The sequence below is a fragment of the Salmo salar genome, chromosome ssa15 (genome assembly GCF_905237065.1).
Source record: "Salmo salar chromosome ssa15, Ssal_v3.1, whole genome shotgun sequence".
In the NCBI taxonomy this organism is placed as follows: Eukaryota; Metazoa; Chordata; class Actinopteri; order Salmoniformes; family Salmonidae; genus Salmo; species Salmo salar.
In genome coordinates, this window is record NC_059456.1 from 2,876,372 (window position 1) to 2,892,755 (window position 16,384).

Here is a 16,384-nt window from a genome sequence, read left to right on the forward strand (position 1 = left end):
CCAGTCTCAATGTCAACAGTGAAGAGGTGACTCCGGGATGCTGGCCTTCAAGGCTGAGTTGCAAAGAAAAAGCCATATGTCCGCCTGGCCTTTAAAAAGAAAAGATTAAGATGGGCAAAAGAACACAGACACTGGATAGAGGAACTCTGCATAGAAGGCCAGCATCCCGGAGACACCTCTTCACAACGTGTCATTGTAACACAGGAGTGATGGTTGCTGATAATGGGCCTCTGTACGCCTATGTTGATATTCAATAAAAAATCAGCCGTTTACAGCTACAATAGTCATTTACAACATTAACAATGTCTACACTGTATTTCTGATCAATTTGATGATATTTTAATGGACAAAAAATGTGCTTTTCTTTCAAAAACAAGGACATTTCTAAGTGACCCCAAACTTTTAAACGGTAGTGTACGTGTACAAATTACCTCAACTAACCTGTGCCCCCTGTATATAGCCTCATTATTGTTGTTCTTATTGTGTTACTTTTTACTATTACTTTTTATTTTAGTCTACTTGGTAAATATTTTCTTAACTCTTCTTGAACTGCACTGTTGGTTAAGGGCTTGTAAGTAAGCATTTCATGGTAAAGTCTACACTTGTTGTATTCGGCGCATGTCACAAATAAGGTTTGATTTGATTTGGAATGAGAAAGCCATGTAACAGATGAGGGGTCAGACAAGGGAGGAGGAGGTCTAGCTACTCTAGCTGAGTATTGTTGGATTACAATTGTTTATGGAGGGGCTCTACGCTAGGCTTGGGGCTCTAGGGTGTAGGAGTAGTAATGGGTCTACTGTAGAGGCTCTAGGGTGTAGGAGTAGTACAAGTAGGGTGAGTACTTGCATGAACGCACGCACACACACACACACACACACACACACACACACACACACACACACACACACACACACACACACACACAGAGAGAGAGAGAGAGAGAGAGAGAGAGAGAGAGAGACAGAAATCAGAACCATGGACTGCCATGGCTGATTGGACTAAATTGTTTTTAGTTTTCACTGTATTAGACTAAGCAGAGGTGATTTGATAATGTTGAAATTGTGCTGGAATAGCACCTGTTTTCATTGAGACTTAAGGTAACCCTCCGTGGTTCTAAATCAATAGTTGTTTCGTAGTCCAAAAATGTCAAACATTTACTTGCTTGACCCTGCTGTAGGTCATGGAGTTGTTTGTTACATGCAATATCTTTTGTGGACTTCACTGGATAGAGGTCGCTCTCTGGTTTTATGATTAAACAAATGTGTGGTTGAATTAATTCTTTCCCTGTGTCTTCTTAATGTATTGGCCTTTAGGCATATGAACTAACAGGTTATAGAGCAAACAACGCAATTATCACAACACATACAGTTGAAGTCAGAAGTTTACATACACTTAGTTTGGAGTCATTAAAACTCATTTTTCAACCACTCCACAAATTTCTTGTTAACAAACTATAGTGTTGGCAAGTCGGTTAGGACATCTACTTTGTGCATGACACAAGTCATTTTTCCAACAATTGTTTACAGACAGATTATTTCACCTATAATTCACTGTATCACAATTCCAGTGGGTCAGAAGTTGACATACACTAACTTGACTGTGCCTTTAAATAGCTTGGAAAATTCCGGAAAATTATGTCGTGGCTTTAGAAGCTTCTGATAGGCTAATTGACACTATTTGAGTCAATTGAGTTTGAGTTTATTTTATTTTTACAGGGACAGTGCACATTAATCAACGTTTCAGTAAAAGTGCCGGTTTTAGCCAGCCGGCTAATTTTCAACCGCAGGTGTACCTGTGGATGTATTTCAAGGCCTACCTTCAAACTCAGTGTCTCTTTGCTTGACATCATGGGAAAATCAAAAGAAATCAGCCAAGACCTCAGAAAAAAAATTGTAGACCTCCACAAGTCTGGTTCATCCTCGGGAGCAATTTCCAAACGCCTCAAGGTACCACGTTCATCTGTACAAACAATAGTACGCAAGTATAAACACAATGGGACCACGCAGCCGTCATACCAGTCAGGAAGGAGACACGTTCTATCTCCTAGAGATGAACGTACTTTGGTGCGAAAAGTGCAAATCAATCCCAGAACAACAGCAAAGGACCGTGTGAAGATGCTGGAGGAAACAGGTACAAAAGTATCTATATCCACAGTAAAACAAGTCCTATATTGACATAACCTGAAAGGCCACTCCACAAGGAAGAAGCCACTGCTCCAAAACCGCCATAAAAAAGCCAGACTACGGTTTGCCACTGCACATGGGGACAAAGATCTTACTTTTTGGAGAAATGTCCACTGGTCTGATGAAACAAAAATAGAACTGTTTGGCCATAATGACCATCGTTATGTTTGGAAGAAAAAGGGGGAGGTTTGCAAGCCGAAAAACACCATCCCGTCCGTGAAGCACAGGGGTGGCAGCATTATGTTGTGGGGGTGCTTTGCTGCAGGCGGGACTGGTGTACTTCACAAAATAGATGGCATCATGAGGATGGAAAATGATGTGGACATATTGAAGCAACATCTCAAGACATCAGTCAGGAAGTTAAAGCTTGGTCGCAAATGGGTCTTCCAAATGGACATTGACCCCAAGCATACTTCCAAAGTTGTGGCAAAATGGCTTAAGGACAACAAAGTCAGGGTATTGGAGTGGCCATCACAAAGCCCTGACCTCAATCCTATAGAACATTTGTTGGCAGAACTGAAAAAGCGTGTGTGAGCATGGAGGCCTACAAAGCTGACTCAGTTACACCAGCTCTGTCAGGAGGAATGGGCCAAAATTCACCCAACTTATTGTGGGAAGCTTGTGGAAGGCTACCCGAAACGTTTGACCCAAGTTGAACAATTTAAAGGCAATGCTACCAAATACTAATTGAGTGTATGTAAACTTCTGACCCACTGGGAATGTGATGAAAGAAATAAAAGCTTTAATAAATAATTCTCTCTACTATTATTCTGACATTTCACATTCTTAAATAAAGTGGTGATCCTAACTGACCTAAGACAGGACATTTTTGTTAGGATTACATGTCAGGAATTGTGAAAAACTTAGTTTAAATGTATTTGGCTTAAGGCCATGCTGAACTAAAAAGCATACTTCATGGAGAATCCCTATTGAAAGGGCTTTTCTTTTTAGTCCAGGACCAAGTTTAATTTGTGTCCAGGAAACTAGCCCACAAAGTGTTCATTTCAAAGCCTGGCCTTCATTTCGTCAGCATCAGAGGTTAATAATACTTGTAGGTGTTGCTGTTGTTTAGCAACACAGAGTGTTATCTCATTGGTGGAGGCATCACTGAGAACAGGCCACCTGTCTCCATTGGCCCTCTGTGTCCCAAATGACACACTGGCCTAGATAGTGCACTACTTTTGACCAGGATCTATAGGGCTCTGGTCAATAGTAATGCACTACTTTTGACCAGGATCTATAGGGCTCTGGTCAAAAGTAGTGCACTATGTGGGGAATAGGGTGTAATTTGGGACAAAGCATCTGTGTTGTGGGAGTATGATGAGGGTGTATTGTGGATGCACAGGTGACGTCTTTATAAACAGTGAGAGGGTATAGGAAAAACCATAAGTAGTTGTTTCTCCCTGAGACAGACAGACAGACGCTCGTCTCCAGACTCTACAGAACACAGGTATTATGACCTTTTAGGAGTCATGTAACGAGAGTTTACTTTATAATGTATTATATTTGAAAATGTACATTATGTAAAGAACTCACTGGGCAAAAACTGGTTGAATCAACAATGTTTCCAAATCATAAAAATCAACGTGGAAATCTGATTGGATTTGCAAAAAGTTATCAATGTAACCTATATCCAATGACATTGTGAATTTTTTTGTTGATTTCATGTTGAATTTACATTAGTTTAATTCTCTCTTTCTGCCTCTCTTCTCTGTCTCTCTCCCCCTCTCTCTCTCCTAGTTGTCTTCCCTCCACGGATCAAGCCCTATCTGACTGAGAGACATGTCCTCCTCCTCTCTTCTGTGGTGCCTGCTGGTGGTGTGTGTTCTGACTGTGGTCCAGATCTATGCAGCAGAGGAACGTAAGGTCCTCAAGGTGTTCAACCTCAGAGCCAGTGACCTGGACAGCGACCTACTAGGGATTCCTGATGCCTACGTCGAGGTAAATCTCTCCTCACCTGAGTCACCTGTCCACCATCATTATTAGGGGGAGGGGGGACTTTATGTAAATCTAAACTAAGAATATATTAGGATTATTAGGATAATTATCATCATTATCATAATTCATAGAATTAGTTAGAGGACTCGTCTTTGTATCTGAGCATGGGCAGTGCTATTAAGGCCACCTCCATTTTTATTAAGTAGCACATTTTCTTATTATTTATTGAGAAAAAAGTATAAAGCTTATAATTGGTATTTTACTGCCACCTGCAGGGTTGGAGGCCTGAACCAAATCTTGTGTGATTCATTTATTGTGGCCACCAGATAGAGGTGATGAAGCTTAAAAACATTTGTAATCTATAGTTAACCCAATTTGAAGAAAAAGAAAATGCTCTACTTGGCTGATCCATCCCAACCCATAGGAATACCCACCGGTTTCGAAAACAAAAATGACATTTTTTTAGTCTTAATTTAAGGTTATGCATAAGGTTAGCAATGTGGTTAAGATTAGGTTGAAAATCAGATTCTACGAAGATACATTTTAGAAATAGGCGGGGTTTATGACTTTGTGGTTGTGGTAACTAGTGACGACCATACCCGCCCAGTTGACAACTTTAGAAGGGATACTGCGAGATTCTGGCAATTCTATTTTCTACTTACCCAGAGTCAGATGAACTCGTCGATATCATTTTTTATGCCTCTGCATGCCGTATGAAGGAAGTTACAGGTAGTTTTTCGAGCTAACGCTAGATAGGTATGCTAGGTTACCTGTAGAATTCCAGTCATTGTGCTATGCTAGCATACACTAATGTATCCTCATCGGCAAACAGGTTATATCCATGACGTTTCCTCTAACTAACTCTATGATCATAATCATTCTCATTATTATCCAGGTGTTCAGAGCTTACGGCTTTCTCGGGAGGACAGAGGTGAAGAACAACAACGCTGACCCCGCCTGGGAGGAGGAGTTCAGCTTCCTCAACGCCCATGAGAACAACACCTTGAGGTTGGAGGTGTACGACAGCGACATTTTCTTTGACGACCTGCTGGGGACCTGCGAGTGCTCCATCAAGATCGGAACTTGGCAGCATCAATGTTTCCTCAAGACAGGCGGGACCCTGTACTACTCCTACATCCTAGAGCCTCTACAATAGACCCTGTACAATTCCTACACCCTTACAGTAGACCCTGTACTGCTCCTACACCCTAGAGCCTCTACAATATACCCTGTACTACTCCTACTCCCTAGAGCCCCTACAGTAGACCCTGTACTACTCCTACACCCTAGAGCCTCTACAGTAGACCCTATACTACTCCTACACCCTAGAGCCCCTACAGTAGACCCTATACTACTCCTACTCCCTAGAGCCCCTACAGTAGACCCTGTACTACTCCTACTCCCTAGAGCCCCTACAGTAGACCCTGTATTACTGCTACACCCTAGAGCCCCTAGCCTAGAGTAGATCCCCCTCCATCAACTACTGTAATCCAACAATACTCAGCTAGAGTAGCTAGACCTCCTCCTCCCTTGTCTGACCCCTCATCTGTTACATGGCTTTCTCATTCCAAATCAAACCAAACCTTATTGAAGCCAGCAGCCACCATATTGGTTCTCCTCATAAAGAGCAGTCCTCCATAGGATGTCACGGACAAAATTACATGTATTTAAGTCTTTCTTTGTTGTAGTGGGGACAGTAACATTGGTACTTTTTAGAAAGGCTACTTTATTATACTTTAAAAGTATGCATTAAGGCATCTATAATAGATTATACTTGGCAAAAACAAATGTTGACGATAATAAATGCATTTCTATATATTCCCAAATTGTTTTAACAACGGTAAAGGAGTTGAATGGTGAAGGAGTTGAATGGCTGCGCAGTGACTTCCAAACAGTGGCCAATGTTCGTCATCTAGGGTTTTTATACACATCATTGATTCCTACACCCTCAACTAGAGAGTATGCCTGCTCTTACCAACAACAACAACATCTGGCCCCCATCTAACCCCTCTCCTCTGACATGGATTTCTTGTTCTCCTCAAACTGAGCTGAAAAACCGTCCTCCCCCTGACCTCATCCTCAGGCTCATCATAACAGAGTAGATTCTAGAACATTGAGCAGTACAAAACTCCACCTCCCCCCAACAGTTAGTTCATTGTAATTAGTGTCTACACTGACATCTCTCTCTCAGTCTCCCACCTTGTGTATTTGAAGTTTGACTCAGTTATATGACCCAGATCTGGTTGTCCCACTGTAGTTACAGGGTAGGTCATCTAAAGTTTTACAAGTACCGTGTCTATTTACCTTATGAACTGCAGTAGTGAATGAGTTAACCTCTGTCACTCACTGGTGTCTGGACTGCTGTCACTGTGTCTGGACTGCTGTCACTATGTCTGGACTGCTGTCACTGTGTCTGGACTGCTGTCACTGTGTCTGGACTGCTGTCACGGTGTCTGGACTGCTGTCACTGTGTCTGGACTGCTGTCACTGTGTCTGGACCGCTGTCACTGTGTCTGGACTGCTGTCACTGTGTCTGGACTGCTGTCACTGTGTCTGGACTGCTGTCACTGTGTCTGGACCGCTGTCACTTTGTCTGGACCGCTGTCACTGTGTCTGGACCGCTGTCACTGTGTCTGGACTGCTGTCACTGTGTCTGGACTGCTGTCACTGTGTCTGGACCGCTGTCACTGTGTCTGGACTGCTGTCACTGTGTCTGGACCGCTGTCACTGTGTCTGGACCGCTGTCACTGTGTCTGGACTGCTCTGGTCCTCACTTTAGTATGACATCAATGAATACAAATCTTGTTTCCCTGCACAATGGTCTCAGTCTGGCTCTCTCTAGTTCTTCATTGAAATACTAAATTACCATACTCATGTTATATAAATAAAAGCTAGCCTACAATTTGACAAGGAGGCTTACATCTTTTCAATCATAGTCTATTACCATGTTTAGTGTGGAGACCAGTCTTTGGCCACAAATTGTCAATAAAACATTGGAATTATGATATCAACAAGGTAATTGAACCTCTGTTAGAGATAATGGAATGTCTGTGAGAAAAATAATACAATTCCTAGAGAGAGAAATTAAGAAAACCTTTTAAGCTTAATGTGGTGGTTTATGGTCATAGTGACTAAATAGCAGCATCTTCCTGATTCAACATCGGTTCTCTTTCACAACAGCTAAAAATGTAAACAATCGAATAACATAGCCTTTCCCCTGCAAAGAACGTTGTTGTTTTTGGGGATTGTGATCAAGTAAGAAAGTAGTATTGAGCTATTTTTGGTATACCCGGCCAGATGTACAGATAGCTAAACTGGATTCTTCTTGTGCTGTAAGGAAACATGTTTTAAATGAAACAATGTTGGAATGAGACGTACCAAACACATTTCAGGCCAGCTTGAACAAACACAGGTGTGGAAAAAACGTGTTGCCATGGGAATACGTCATGATGACAGATGATAAGTCACTCAGCTATTAGTCCCTGTTGTATTCCAAATGGCACCCTATTCCCTGTGTAGCACACTACCCACTTTATGGGCCCTGGTCTAAAGTAGTGCACTAAATAGGGAATAGGGTGCCATTTGGGATGGAATCCTTGTAAAGAACTAGTAACCTCCCCTTTATGGACACATTGGACTGGCTGTGTATGAAAACATTACTAGCTGTCAAATCCTTGCTTCCTCCCTCCTTGTTTCCTCAATTCCTCTTAAAGATCATTGGAGGACAAGGTCCATGGGAGGGACATTGGATCCTCTCCTCCAATGAGCTTTAAGAAAGAGGTTACTGGTTGGTTACTGGGAGTCTGGGAGTAATAATGATGAGAATTCTGCCACGCTAAAGATAAGCACCTCATTGTCAAATTGTAGGCTAGCTGTTATTTCAACAACAACAAAAAAATTTACAAAATAAATGTTTTATGAAGACTGTGAAGGCTGAAGTATACCATGAGTAAGTATATCATTTGTATCTATTATTTGTTATTTGCTAACTTTTCTGTGAAAGGCAATAGCATGAACCGTAATTTACGGACTATAAGCCGCAACTTTTTTCCCACGCTTTGAACCTCGCGGCATAAACAATTGCCGCGGCTAATATATGGATTTTTCCTGCTTTCAATTTTTTTTGAAAGGAGATGACTTCAGTGGTTTCAGTGCACAGGAGGAGGAAGATAGAGACCAATGACTTTCTTGGTAGGCTACTGTTTACAGCAAATTGTTTATTTTTTGTTACAAGCCGTGTTTCGTTAAAGCCTATTTATTTTTGTTACAAGCCGTGTTTCGTTAAAGCCTATTTATTTTTGTTACAAGCCGTGTTTCGTTAAAGCCTGTGTAAAGTTCATTTGTTTCAATGTACCGGTAGGCACCTGCGGCTTATAGATATGTGCGGCTTATTTATGTTCAAAATAAAAATAAAAAATTAATTCAGTGGGTGCGGCTTATATTCAGGTGCACTCAATAGTCCGGAAATTACGGTATTCATGGATGCCAAGGGAAGCCAGGCTTCCCCCCCCAAAAAAATTATTTAGTCTCTCTGTGTTCTCATAATTTTCCTTCAATTTGCAAGAGGCTGAATGTACACTACCGTTCAAAAGTTTGGGATCAATAAGAAATTCCATTGTGCTCCAGTAGCTTCTCCACTGGTTATAATACATGATGATGTAATAATATAACAATAACATTGTGCTCCACTAGGCTTTTCCACTGGTTATAATACATGATGATGTAATAATATAACATTGTGCTCCACTAGGCTACACCACTGGTTATAATACATGATGATGTAATAATATAACATTGTGCTCCACTAGGCTTCTCCACTGGTTATAATACATGATGATGTAATAATATAACATTGTGCTCCACTAGGCTACTCCACTGGTTATAATACATGTAAATCATATGCCGTGTGTGGTCAACTGAGCATTCCAGCAGCGTTTTGATTGGGACAGCGCCATTGCGCATCTTTGAGACAAGCATGGGAACTCATCTTGATAAATCAATGTCATATGTTTGTTTTCACTGAATCTCTATTTTGATATTTGGGAAAATATTTGCCTGGGACAATGTTAGCTTAGTTGAGGTGAGAGCTCATGATCATTAGTCTAGCAAGTCAAAGCAATACACTTATTCTCTACACACACACATTAGCCCTACAGCCACTAGCTGATTAGCCTCCTTGACGTCTTCTGGAACTTTACAATACTTTTCTGATGCATTTCAGTCACTTAGCCTACTGATGCAAATACTGTATATATTTTTACACTTTTCCAATAGGCTGTTCAAGTAATTTGATATATTTTCTTATTAGCATTATAAACATAGAACCTGTGCTACAATGGTTAAAAAGGGCATAAGGCCTGCATCGTTTCTATGACAATATAACTAAACCACTATTGGTTAAACAGGGAAAATAATTGATTAGATACAAATACTTGTTCATTGACTTACTGACTTTACTCTCTTGTAATTGTAGGCTACTTGCTGATAGACCCTTTTAAATAGGATATTATTGTAAAAGTAGGCGTATCTATGCAATAACCTCATGGGATCCTGACCACAATCCATTGAACAAATAACAAGAAGTGTTGATTATTTGGCCTTGGGGATGAAAACAAAGCCACAATAAGAGATAGGCTACTGTAAGTGCTGCAGATCAAGTCAAATACATTTGTCAAATGATAAAGGCCTAGTTGCTCCTGTCGTGTCTTTGGCTATGCTGGATTAAGTGATATGACATGCTAACCTATAAAATCCTTTCTCTGTAATTAATATTACCTGATTAAGCTAATCATGTAAATGTAATTAACTAGAAAGTCGGGGCACCACGGAAGAACGTTTATAGAGCCGTTATCTTCCGAATAAACTCTTAAAATACTTAGTAATATTTTACATCGATAGCAGTCAATATTAACCCTTATTTTATTTTCAGTCTCATAATGAAAGTTGTAAGTTCTTGGCTATCTTCACGAACCCTGGCTAACAAGTTGAATCAGCAATACAAAATTGGGTTTAATTATTTATTTACTAAATACCTAAACTAATCACACAGAATTACAAATACACCGAATACAAATGATGTCATACATGATGGCTGGTTACACAAAGGAAAGGGGGTTGGGCTTGAATGAAAGAGCGGGAAGACTTAGGAATAAAGAAACAGCAGCTATGCTATCGTAAATACATTATTTTATGCATTCTAAATTACCGCCCATTTGTAAAAGGAAAATGCAATAAATATTTACTCTGAGCTGCGCTTCGGTAGATTGGTCGTAGATGCTGGCCGGGTTGGCCAACAAATCTTCCTGTCCTCGGAAGAATGTCTCTGGTGGTAAATTGGATATGTGGTGGTATCTTCGTCTGTCTGTTAGACTGGATCCGTCGTCCGTCCTTTCCTAGCCCCCGTCTACAGCGGCCGCTGCTAACTCAACGGCTAGGAAGTATCACTTCTGTAGTGAATAAACTCAAAGTTCATACCATTCGCCACCAAAGCTCACGCCGAGGTTGGCTTAGTTCTGTACTTGACGTGTGTCCTTCTAACGTAGAGGCTGCAGACCTCACGTACTTGAACATGTGGTTTTCTTTTCGTCAAAGGCTTATATAGTGGAGAGGGGGAAGGATGTGTTTCATCGTTTATAACCCCTGTCTCTTCACAGGGGTGGGCCACTGATCAAGCAGGGCACTTTCCTTATGAAAACCCAATTCTCTCATTTGGAAGCTAAAATTACATTTAATCTCCTAACAAACAATTTCAATATCAAACATTTCAATTGCATAACAATTCCATGTTACTCTGATAACTAGAGGGTGTATACTTTCTCAGGTACAGTTTATGTCGTCCTGTCATCAGTCATAATGTCTCAGATGACAACCGAACTGACATCCATACTCATTACGTTCCCAAGCATATTTCCAACTGGTTTTATTACCAAAATATGGTTCCTTTTCCCCATTTGTTTGATGTTCCCAGACTCTCTATATTTAACACAGGCTATTCAAGTCCTTCAGTAGGGTCAGAAAGAGAGGGGAAGGGAGAAAGGTATTTATGGGGGGGTCATAAACCTTACCCACAGGCCAACGTCATGACACTCCTGTCTGTACAGAAATAAATGAAATCATTGAAAATACGTCAGAGAGCATCATTTAGCCACAGAATAAAAATGGTTATTGTGTTTTGTCACATCACAAGCACATACAGTGGGGAGAACAAGTATTTGATACACTGCCGATTTTGCAGGTTTTCCTACTTACAAAGCATGTAGAGGTCTGTAATTTTTATCATAGGTACACTTCAACTGTGAGAGACGGAATCTAAAACAAAAATCCAGAAAATCACATTGTATGATTTTTAAGTAAATAATTTGCATTTTATTGCATGACATAAGTATTTGATACATCAGAAAAGCAGAACTTAATATTTGGTACAGAAACCTTTGCAATTACAGAGATCATACTTTTCCTGTAGTTCTTGACCAGGTTTGCACACACTGCAGCAGGGATTTTGGCCCACTCCTCCATACAGACCTTCTCCAGATCCTTCAGATTTTGGAGCTCTCGCTGAGCAATATGGACTTTCAGCTCCCTCCAAAGATTTTCTATTGGGTTCAGGTCTGGAGACTGGCTAGGCCACTCCAGGACCTTGAGATGCTTCTTACGGAGCCATTCCTTAGTTGTTGGCTGTGTGTTTCGGGTCGTTGTCATGCTGGAAGACCCAGCCACGACCCATCTTCAATGCTCTTACTGAGGGAAGGAGGTTGTTGGCAAAGATCTCGCGATACATGGTTCCATCCATCCTCCCCTCAATACGGTGCAGTCGTCCTGTCCCCTTTGCAGAAAAACATCCCCAAAGAATGATGTTTCCACCACCATGCTTCACAGTTGGGATGGTGTTCTTGGGGTTGTACTCATCCTTCTTCTTCCTCCAAACACGGCGAGTGGAGTTTAGACGAAAAAGCTCTATTTTTGTCTCATCAGACCACATGACCTTCTCCCATTCCTCTTCTGGATCATCAAGATGGTTATTGGCAAACTTCAGACGGGCCTGGACATGCGCTGGCTTGAGCAGGGGGACCTTACGTGCGCTGCAGGATTTTAATCCATGACGGCGGAGTGTTACTAATGGTTTTCTTTGAGACTGTGGTCCCAGCTCTCTTCAGGTCATTGACCAGGTCCTGCCGTGTAGTTCTGGGCTGATCCCTCACCTTCCTCATGATCATTGATGCCCCACAAGGTGAGATCTTGCATGGAGCCCCAGACCGAGGGTGATTGACCGTCATCTTGAACTTCTTCCAATTTCTAATAATTGTGCCAACAGTTGTTGCCTTCTCACCAAGTTGCTTGCCTATTGTCCTGTAGCCCATCCCAGCCTTGTGCAGGTCTATAATTTTATCCCTGATGTCCTTACACAGCTCTCTGGTCTTGGCCATTGTGGAGAGGTTGGAGTCTGTTTGATTGAGTGTGTGGACAGGTGTCTTTTATACAGGTAACGAGTTCAAACAGGTGCAGTTAATACAGGTAATGAGTGGAGAACAGGAGGGCTTCTTAAAGAAAAACTAACAGGTCTGTGAGAGCCGGAATTCTTACTGGTTGATAGGTGATCAAATACTTATGTCATGCAAATGAATTACTTAAAAATCATACAATGTGATTTTCTGGATTTTTGTTTTAGAGTCCGTCTCTCACAGTTGAAGTGTACCTATGATAAAAATTACAGACCTCTACATGCTTTGTAAGTAGGAAAACCTGCAAAATCGGCAGTTTATCAAATACTTGTTCTCCCCACTGTATAGGTCTACCGTCGGGAATCCCACAATTGGGCAGCCCACGTGGCAAATATCGAACAGCTGACTGTTGAGTTGTGTCTGTCAATGTGTCTGTCAATGTGTCTGTCAATGTGTCTGTCAATGTGTCTGTCAATGTGGCTGTCAATGCGTCTGTCAACGTGGCTGTCAACGTGGCTGTCAATGTGTCTGTCACGTCCTGACCATAGTAAGTTCTTATTTTCTATGGTAGAGTAGGTCAGGGCGTGACTGGGGGTGTTTGTCTATGTTTTGTATTTCTATGTTCAGTTTCTAGTTTGGTATTTCTATGCTGGTTTTGTTTGGTATGATTTCCAATTAGAGGCAGCCGGTTGCTGTTGTCTCTAATTGGAGGTCATATTGAAGTTGATGTTTGTCCCACCTGTTTTTGTGGGTGATTAATTCTTGAGTAGTGTGTTTTCTCTCTGCATCACAGTTTGTTGTTTTGTGTATTCAAGTATTTAGTGTTTGCATTTTGTTTCACAGTTAATAAAATATGTGGAACTATGAACTCGCTGCATTTTGGTCCGATCCTTTCGACAGCCGTGACAGAATCACCCACCAAAAATGGACCAAGCAGCGTGGTAAGGAGTATCCGGAGGAATGGACTTGGGAGGAGATTTTGGATGGTAAAGGACCCTGGTGGCAGGCTGGGGAGTATCGTCGCTCGAGGGAGGAAATCGAAGCAGCAAAAACAGAGCGACGATACTACAAGGCTCTATATGCACCGAGAGGCAAGGCTGAGAGGCAGCCCCCCAAAAAAATGTTTTGGGGGGGGGGGGCACACGGGGAGTTTGGCGATGTCAGAGGGAGACCTGATCTAACTTCCCGTGGTTATCGGAGAGAGCCGTGGAGTGAACCGGAGCCGGTCAAGGAGTCAAGCGCGGAGCTCAACGCATGATTCCGGAGAGAGGTACTTGCATCGAGAGCACTGCGGAGTGGGCGTGCTGAGGCGAGAGTGGATGAACAAGCAATGGGTTATGGTGTGATGCGCACTATATCGCCCATACGCACTCACAGCCCGGTGCGGTCGGTGCAAGCTCCTCACCGGTGTAGGGCGAAGATGGTCATTCAGCCAGGAAGGAGTAGGCCTGCTCAGCATGCCTGGTCTCCAGTTCGCCTCCATAGTCCGGTACGTCCTGTGCCTCCTTCCCGCACTCGCCCTGAGGTGCGTGTTACCAGTCTGGCGCAACCTAGGCCAGTCCCACGCATCAGACCTCCAGTGCGCATGCCCAGTCCGGAGTGTCCTGTCCCTGCTCCCTGCACTCGTCCTGAGGTGGGGGTTACCAGTCTGGCGCCACCCATGCCAGTACCACGCATTCAGGATTCCAGTGCACATTCCCAGTCCAGAGCTTCCGGCGACAGTTCCCCGTCCAGAGCTTCCGGCAAAAGTTCCCCGTCCAGAGCTTCCGGCGACAGTTCCCAGTCCAGAGCTTCCGGCGACGTTTTTCAGTCCGGAACATACTGAGACGGCCTACAGTCCGGAGCCTACTGAGATGGCCTATAGTCCGGAACCTACTGAGACGGTCTACAGTCCGGAACCTACTGAGACGGCCTACAGTCCGGAACCTATTGAGAGGGATCTTAGCCCGGAACCTCCAGCAACGCTCTCTAGTCCGGAGCCTCCAGCGACGCCTCCCAGTCCAGAGCCTCCAGCGACGCCTCCCAGTCCAGAGCCTCCAGCGACGCCTCCCAGTCCAGAGCCTCCAGCGACACCTCCCAGTCCGGAGCCTCCAGCGACGCCTCCCAGTCCGGAGCCTCCAGCGACGCCTCCCAGTCCGGAGCCTACAGCGACGCCTCCCAGTCCGGAGCCTACAGCGACGCTCCCCAGTCCGGAGCCTCCAGCGGCGCTCCCCAGTCAGGAGCCTTCAGCGGCGGTCTGCAGCCCAGAGCCTTCAGCGGCGGTCTCCAGCCCAGAGCCTTCAGCGGCGGCCTGTAGGCCAGAACCTCCACCGGTGGTCTGCAGCACAGAGCTTCTGGTAATGATTTACAGTCCGATTCCTCTGATAATGATCCACAGGCTGGTGTTACAGAAGCGGAGGGATCTGCGGGCGGAACGGGGGTCACACCCTGAGCCGGAGCCACCTCCGTTGCTGGAGGATCGGAGGGAGAGGAAGGTTCTGGGTATAACACTAGAGCCGCCAAAGACTTTTGTCACCCACCCTACCCTCCCTTTGGTTTTTGTTGTTGGGGGGTTGTTGTTTGGGGGGGATTGTTGTTGTTTTGTGTAGGTGCGGTCGGAGTCCGCACCTTTGGGGGGGGTACTGTCACATCCTGACCATAGTAAGTTCTTATTTTCTATGGTAGAGTAGGTCAGGGCGTGACAGGGGTGTTTGTCTATGTTTTGTACTTCTATGTTCAGTTTCTAGTTTGGTATTTCTATGTTGGTTTTGTTTGGTATGATCTCCAATTAGAGGCAGCCGGTTGTCGTTGTCTCTAATTGGAGGTCATATTTAAGTTGATGTTTGTCCCACCTGTTTTTGTGGGTGATTAATTCTTGACTAGTGTGTTTTCTCTCTGCATCACGGTTTGTTGTTTTGTGTATTCAAGTATTTAGTGTTTGCATTTTGTTTCACGGTAAAAAAAATATGTGGAACTACGAAAACACTGCATTTTGGTCCGATCCTTTCGACAGCCGTGACTGTGGCTGTCAATGTGGCTGTCAATGAACAGCAGGCAGCAGCTAAAAGGCCTTTCATAATATAAAAAATACAATTACGGGGGAAAAAAACAGTGTGGATGAGTGAGTGCCACTGGAAAGTTGGTGAAGTATAATTTCCTCCTCATACAATCTGTGTATCCATACTTGTCATTGGCCTATGCTATTGGTTGCATTTAAGACAGGGTCATTTGTTTTATTTATCTAAGTATGTCAACGTTGGAGTAGCCATTTTGGTCATTTGTGTGCTATTAAGAAATATTCTTGTAACGTCTCCAGTCATGTAAAATGACGTAGCATTTCATGAAATCAGATTTGAAAAGGCAATTTTTTCTTAGACCCGCGTATACGACGACATGCATGCAATGCTTTATTAAATGTGATCTGTTTTTAACCCCCCAGTCAGCCCCTGGTCTTCAGGGCTAAGGACCAAATGTTATGAAACTCTGGTTATGCCACTGACCAGCAGGACCTCAACCTTTACACAACGCTGACCTTTGACCTCTGACCCCACGCTCATTCCAAACACCCTCTTGACCTAAGAGATGCACATACTAAGTACCCACCGCTATCACAGTGTCTGATTATCATATTTAAGTGCATTCGTTAATGAACTAACCCCAATAACTGAGCATATGCCAAATGCTCCCTATGACCTTGTCTCAACTGAATATTGGCTCACTCATCGGATATGACGATGGCATCAACAGAGAAACCTGCATCTCAGTTTTATGGTCTCAGTCTGGATATTTATTTTATCACGTAAAGTGTTTAGTTTTTATCTTAATATTTGTCAGTGATTATGAATT

The 16,384-nt window shown here is 43.1% G+C and overlaps 1 protein-coding gene across 1 annotated transcript; it reads left to right on the forward strand.

The window, feature by feature from the left end:
- The first annotated feature begins 3,376 nt into the window (after positions 1-3,376).
- On the forward strand, positions 3,377-7,132 carry LOC106570836 (cytosolic phospholipase A2-like). Its single transcript, XM_014143397.2, has 3 exons — positions 3,377-3,633; positions 3,924-4,124; positions 5,017-7,132. Exons 2-3 carry the CDS (start codon positions 3,966-3,968, stop codon positions 5,275-5,277), a joined length of 420 nt encoding a protein of 139 aa, XP_013998872.2. The 5' UTR covers positions 3,377-3,633; positions 3,924-3,965; the 3' UTR covers positions 5,278-7,132.
- Positions 7,133-16,384: the final 9,252 nt, after the last annotated feature.

What these genes read in the sequence shown, in the direction of transcription:
- LOC106570836 (XM_014143397.2), top strand. Translation starts at nt 3,966, where the DNA reads ATGTCCTCCTCCTCTCTTCTGTGGTGCCTGCTGGTGGTGTGTGTTCTG. An exon ending in TTCCTGATGCCTACGTCGAG is followed by an intron (nt 4,125 to 5,016) that starts GTAAATCTCTCC and finishes ATTATTATCCAG; the next exon opens with GTGTTCAGAGCTTACGGCTT.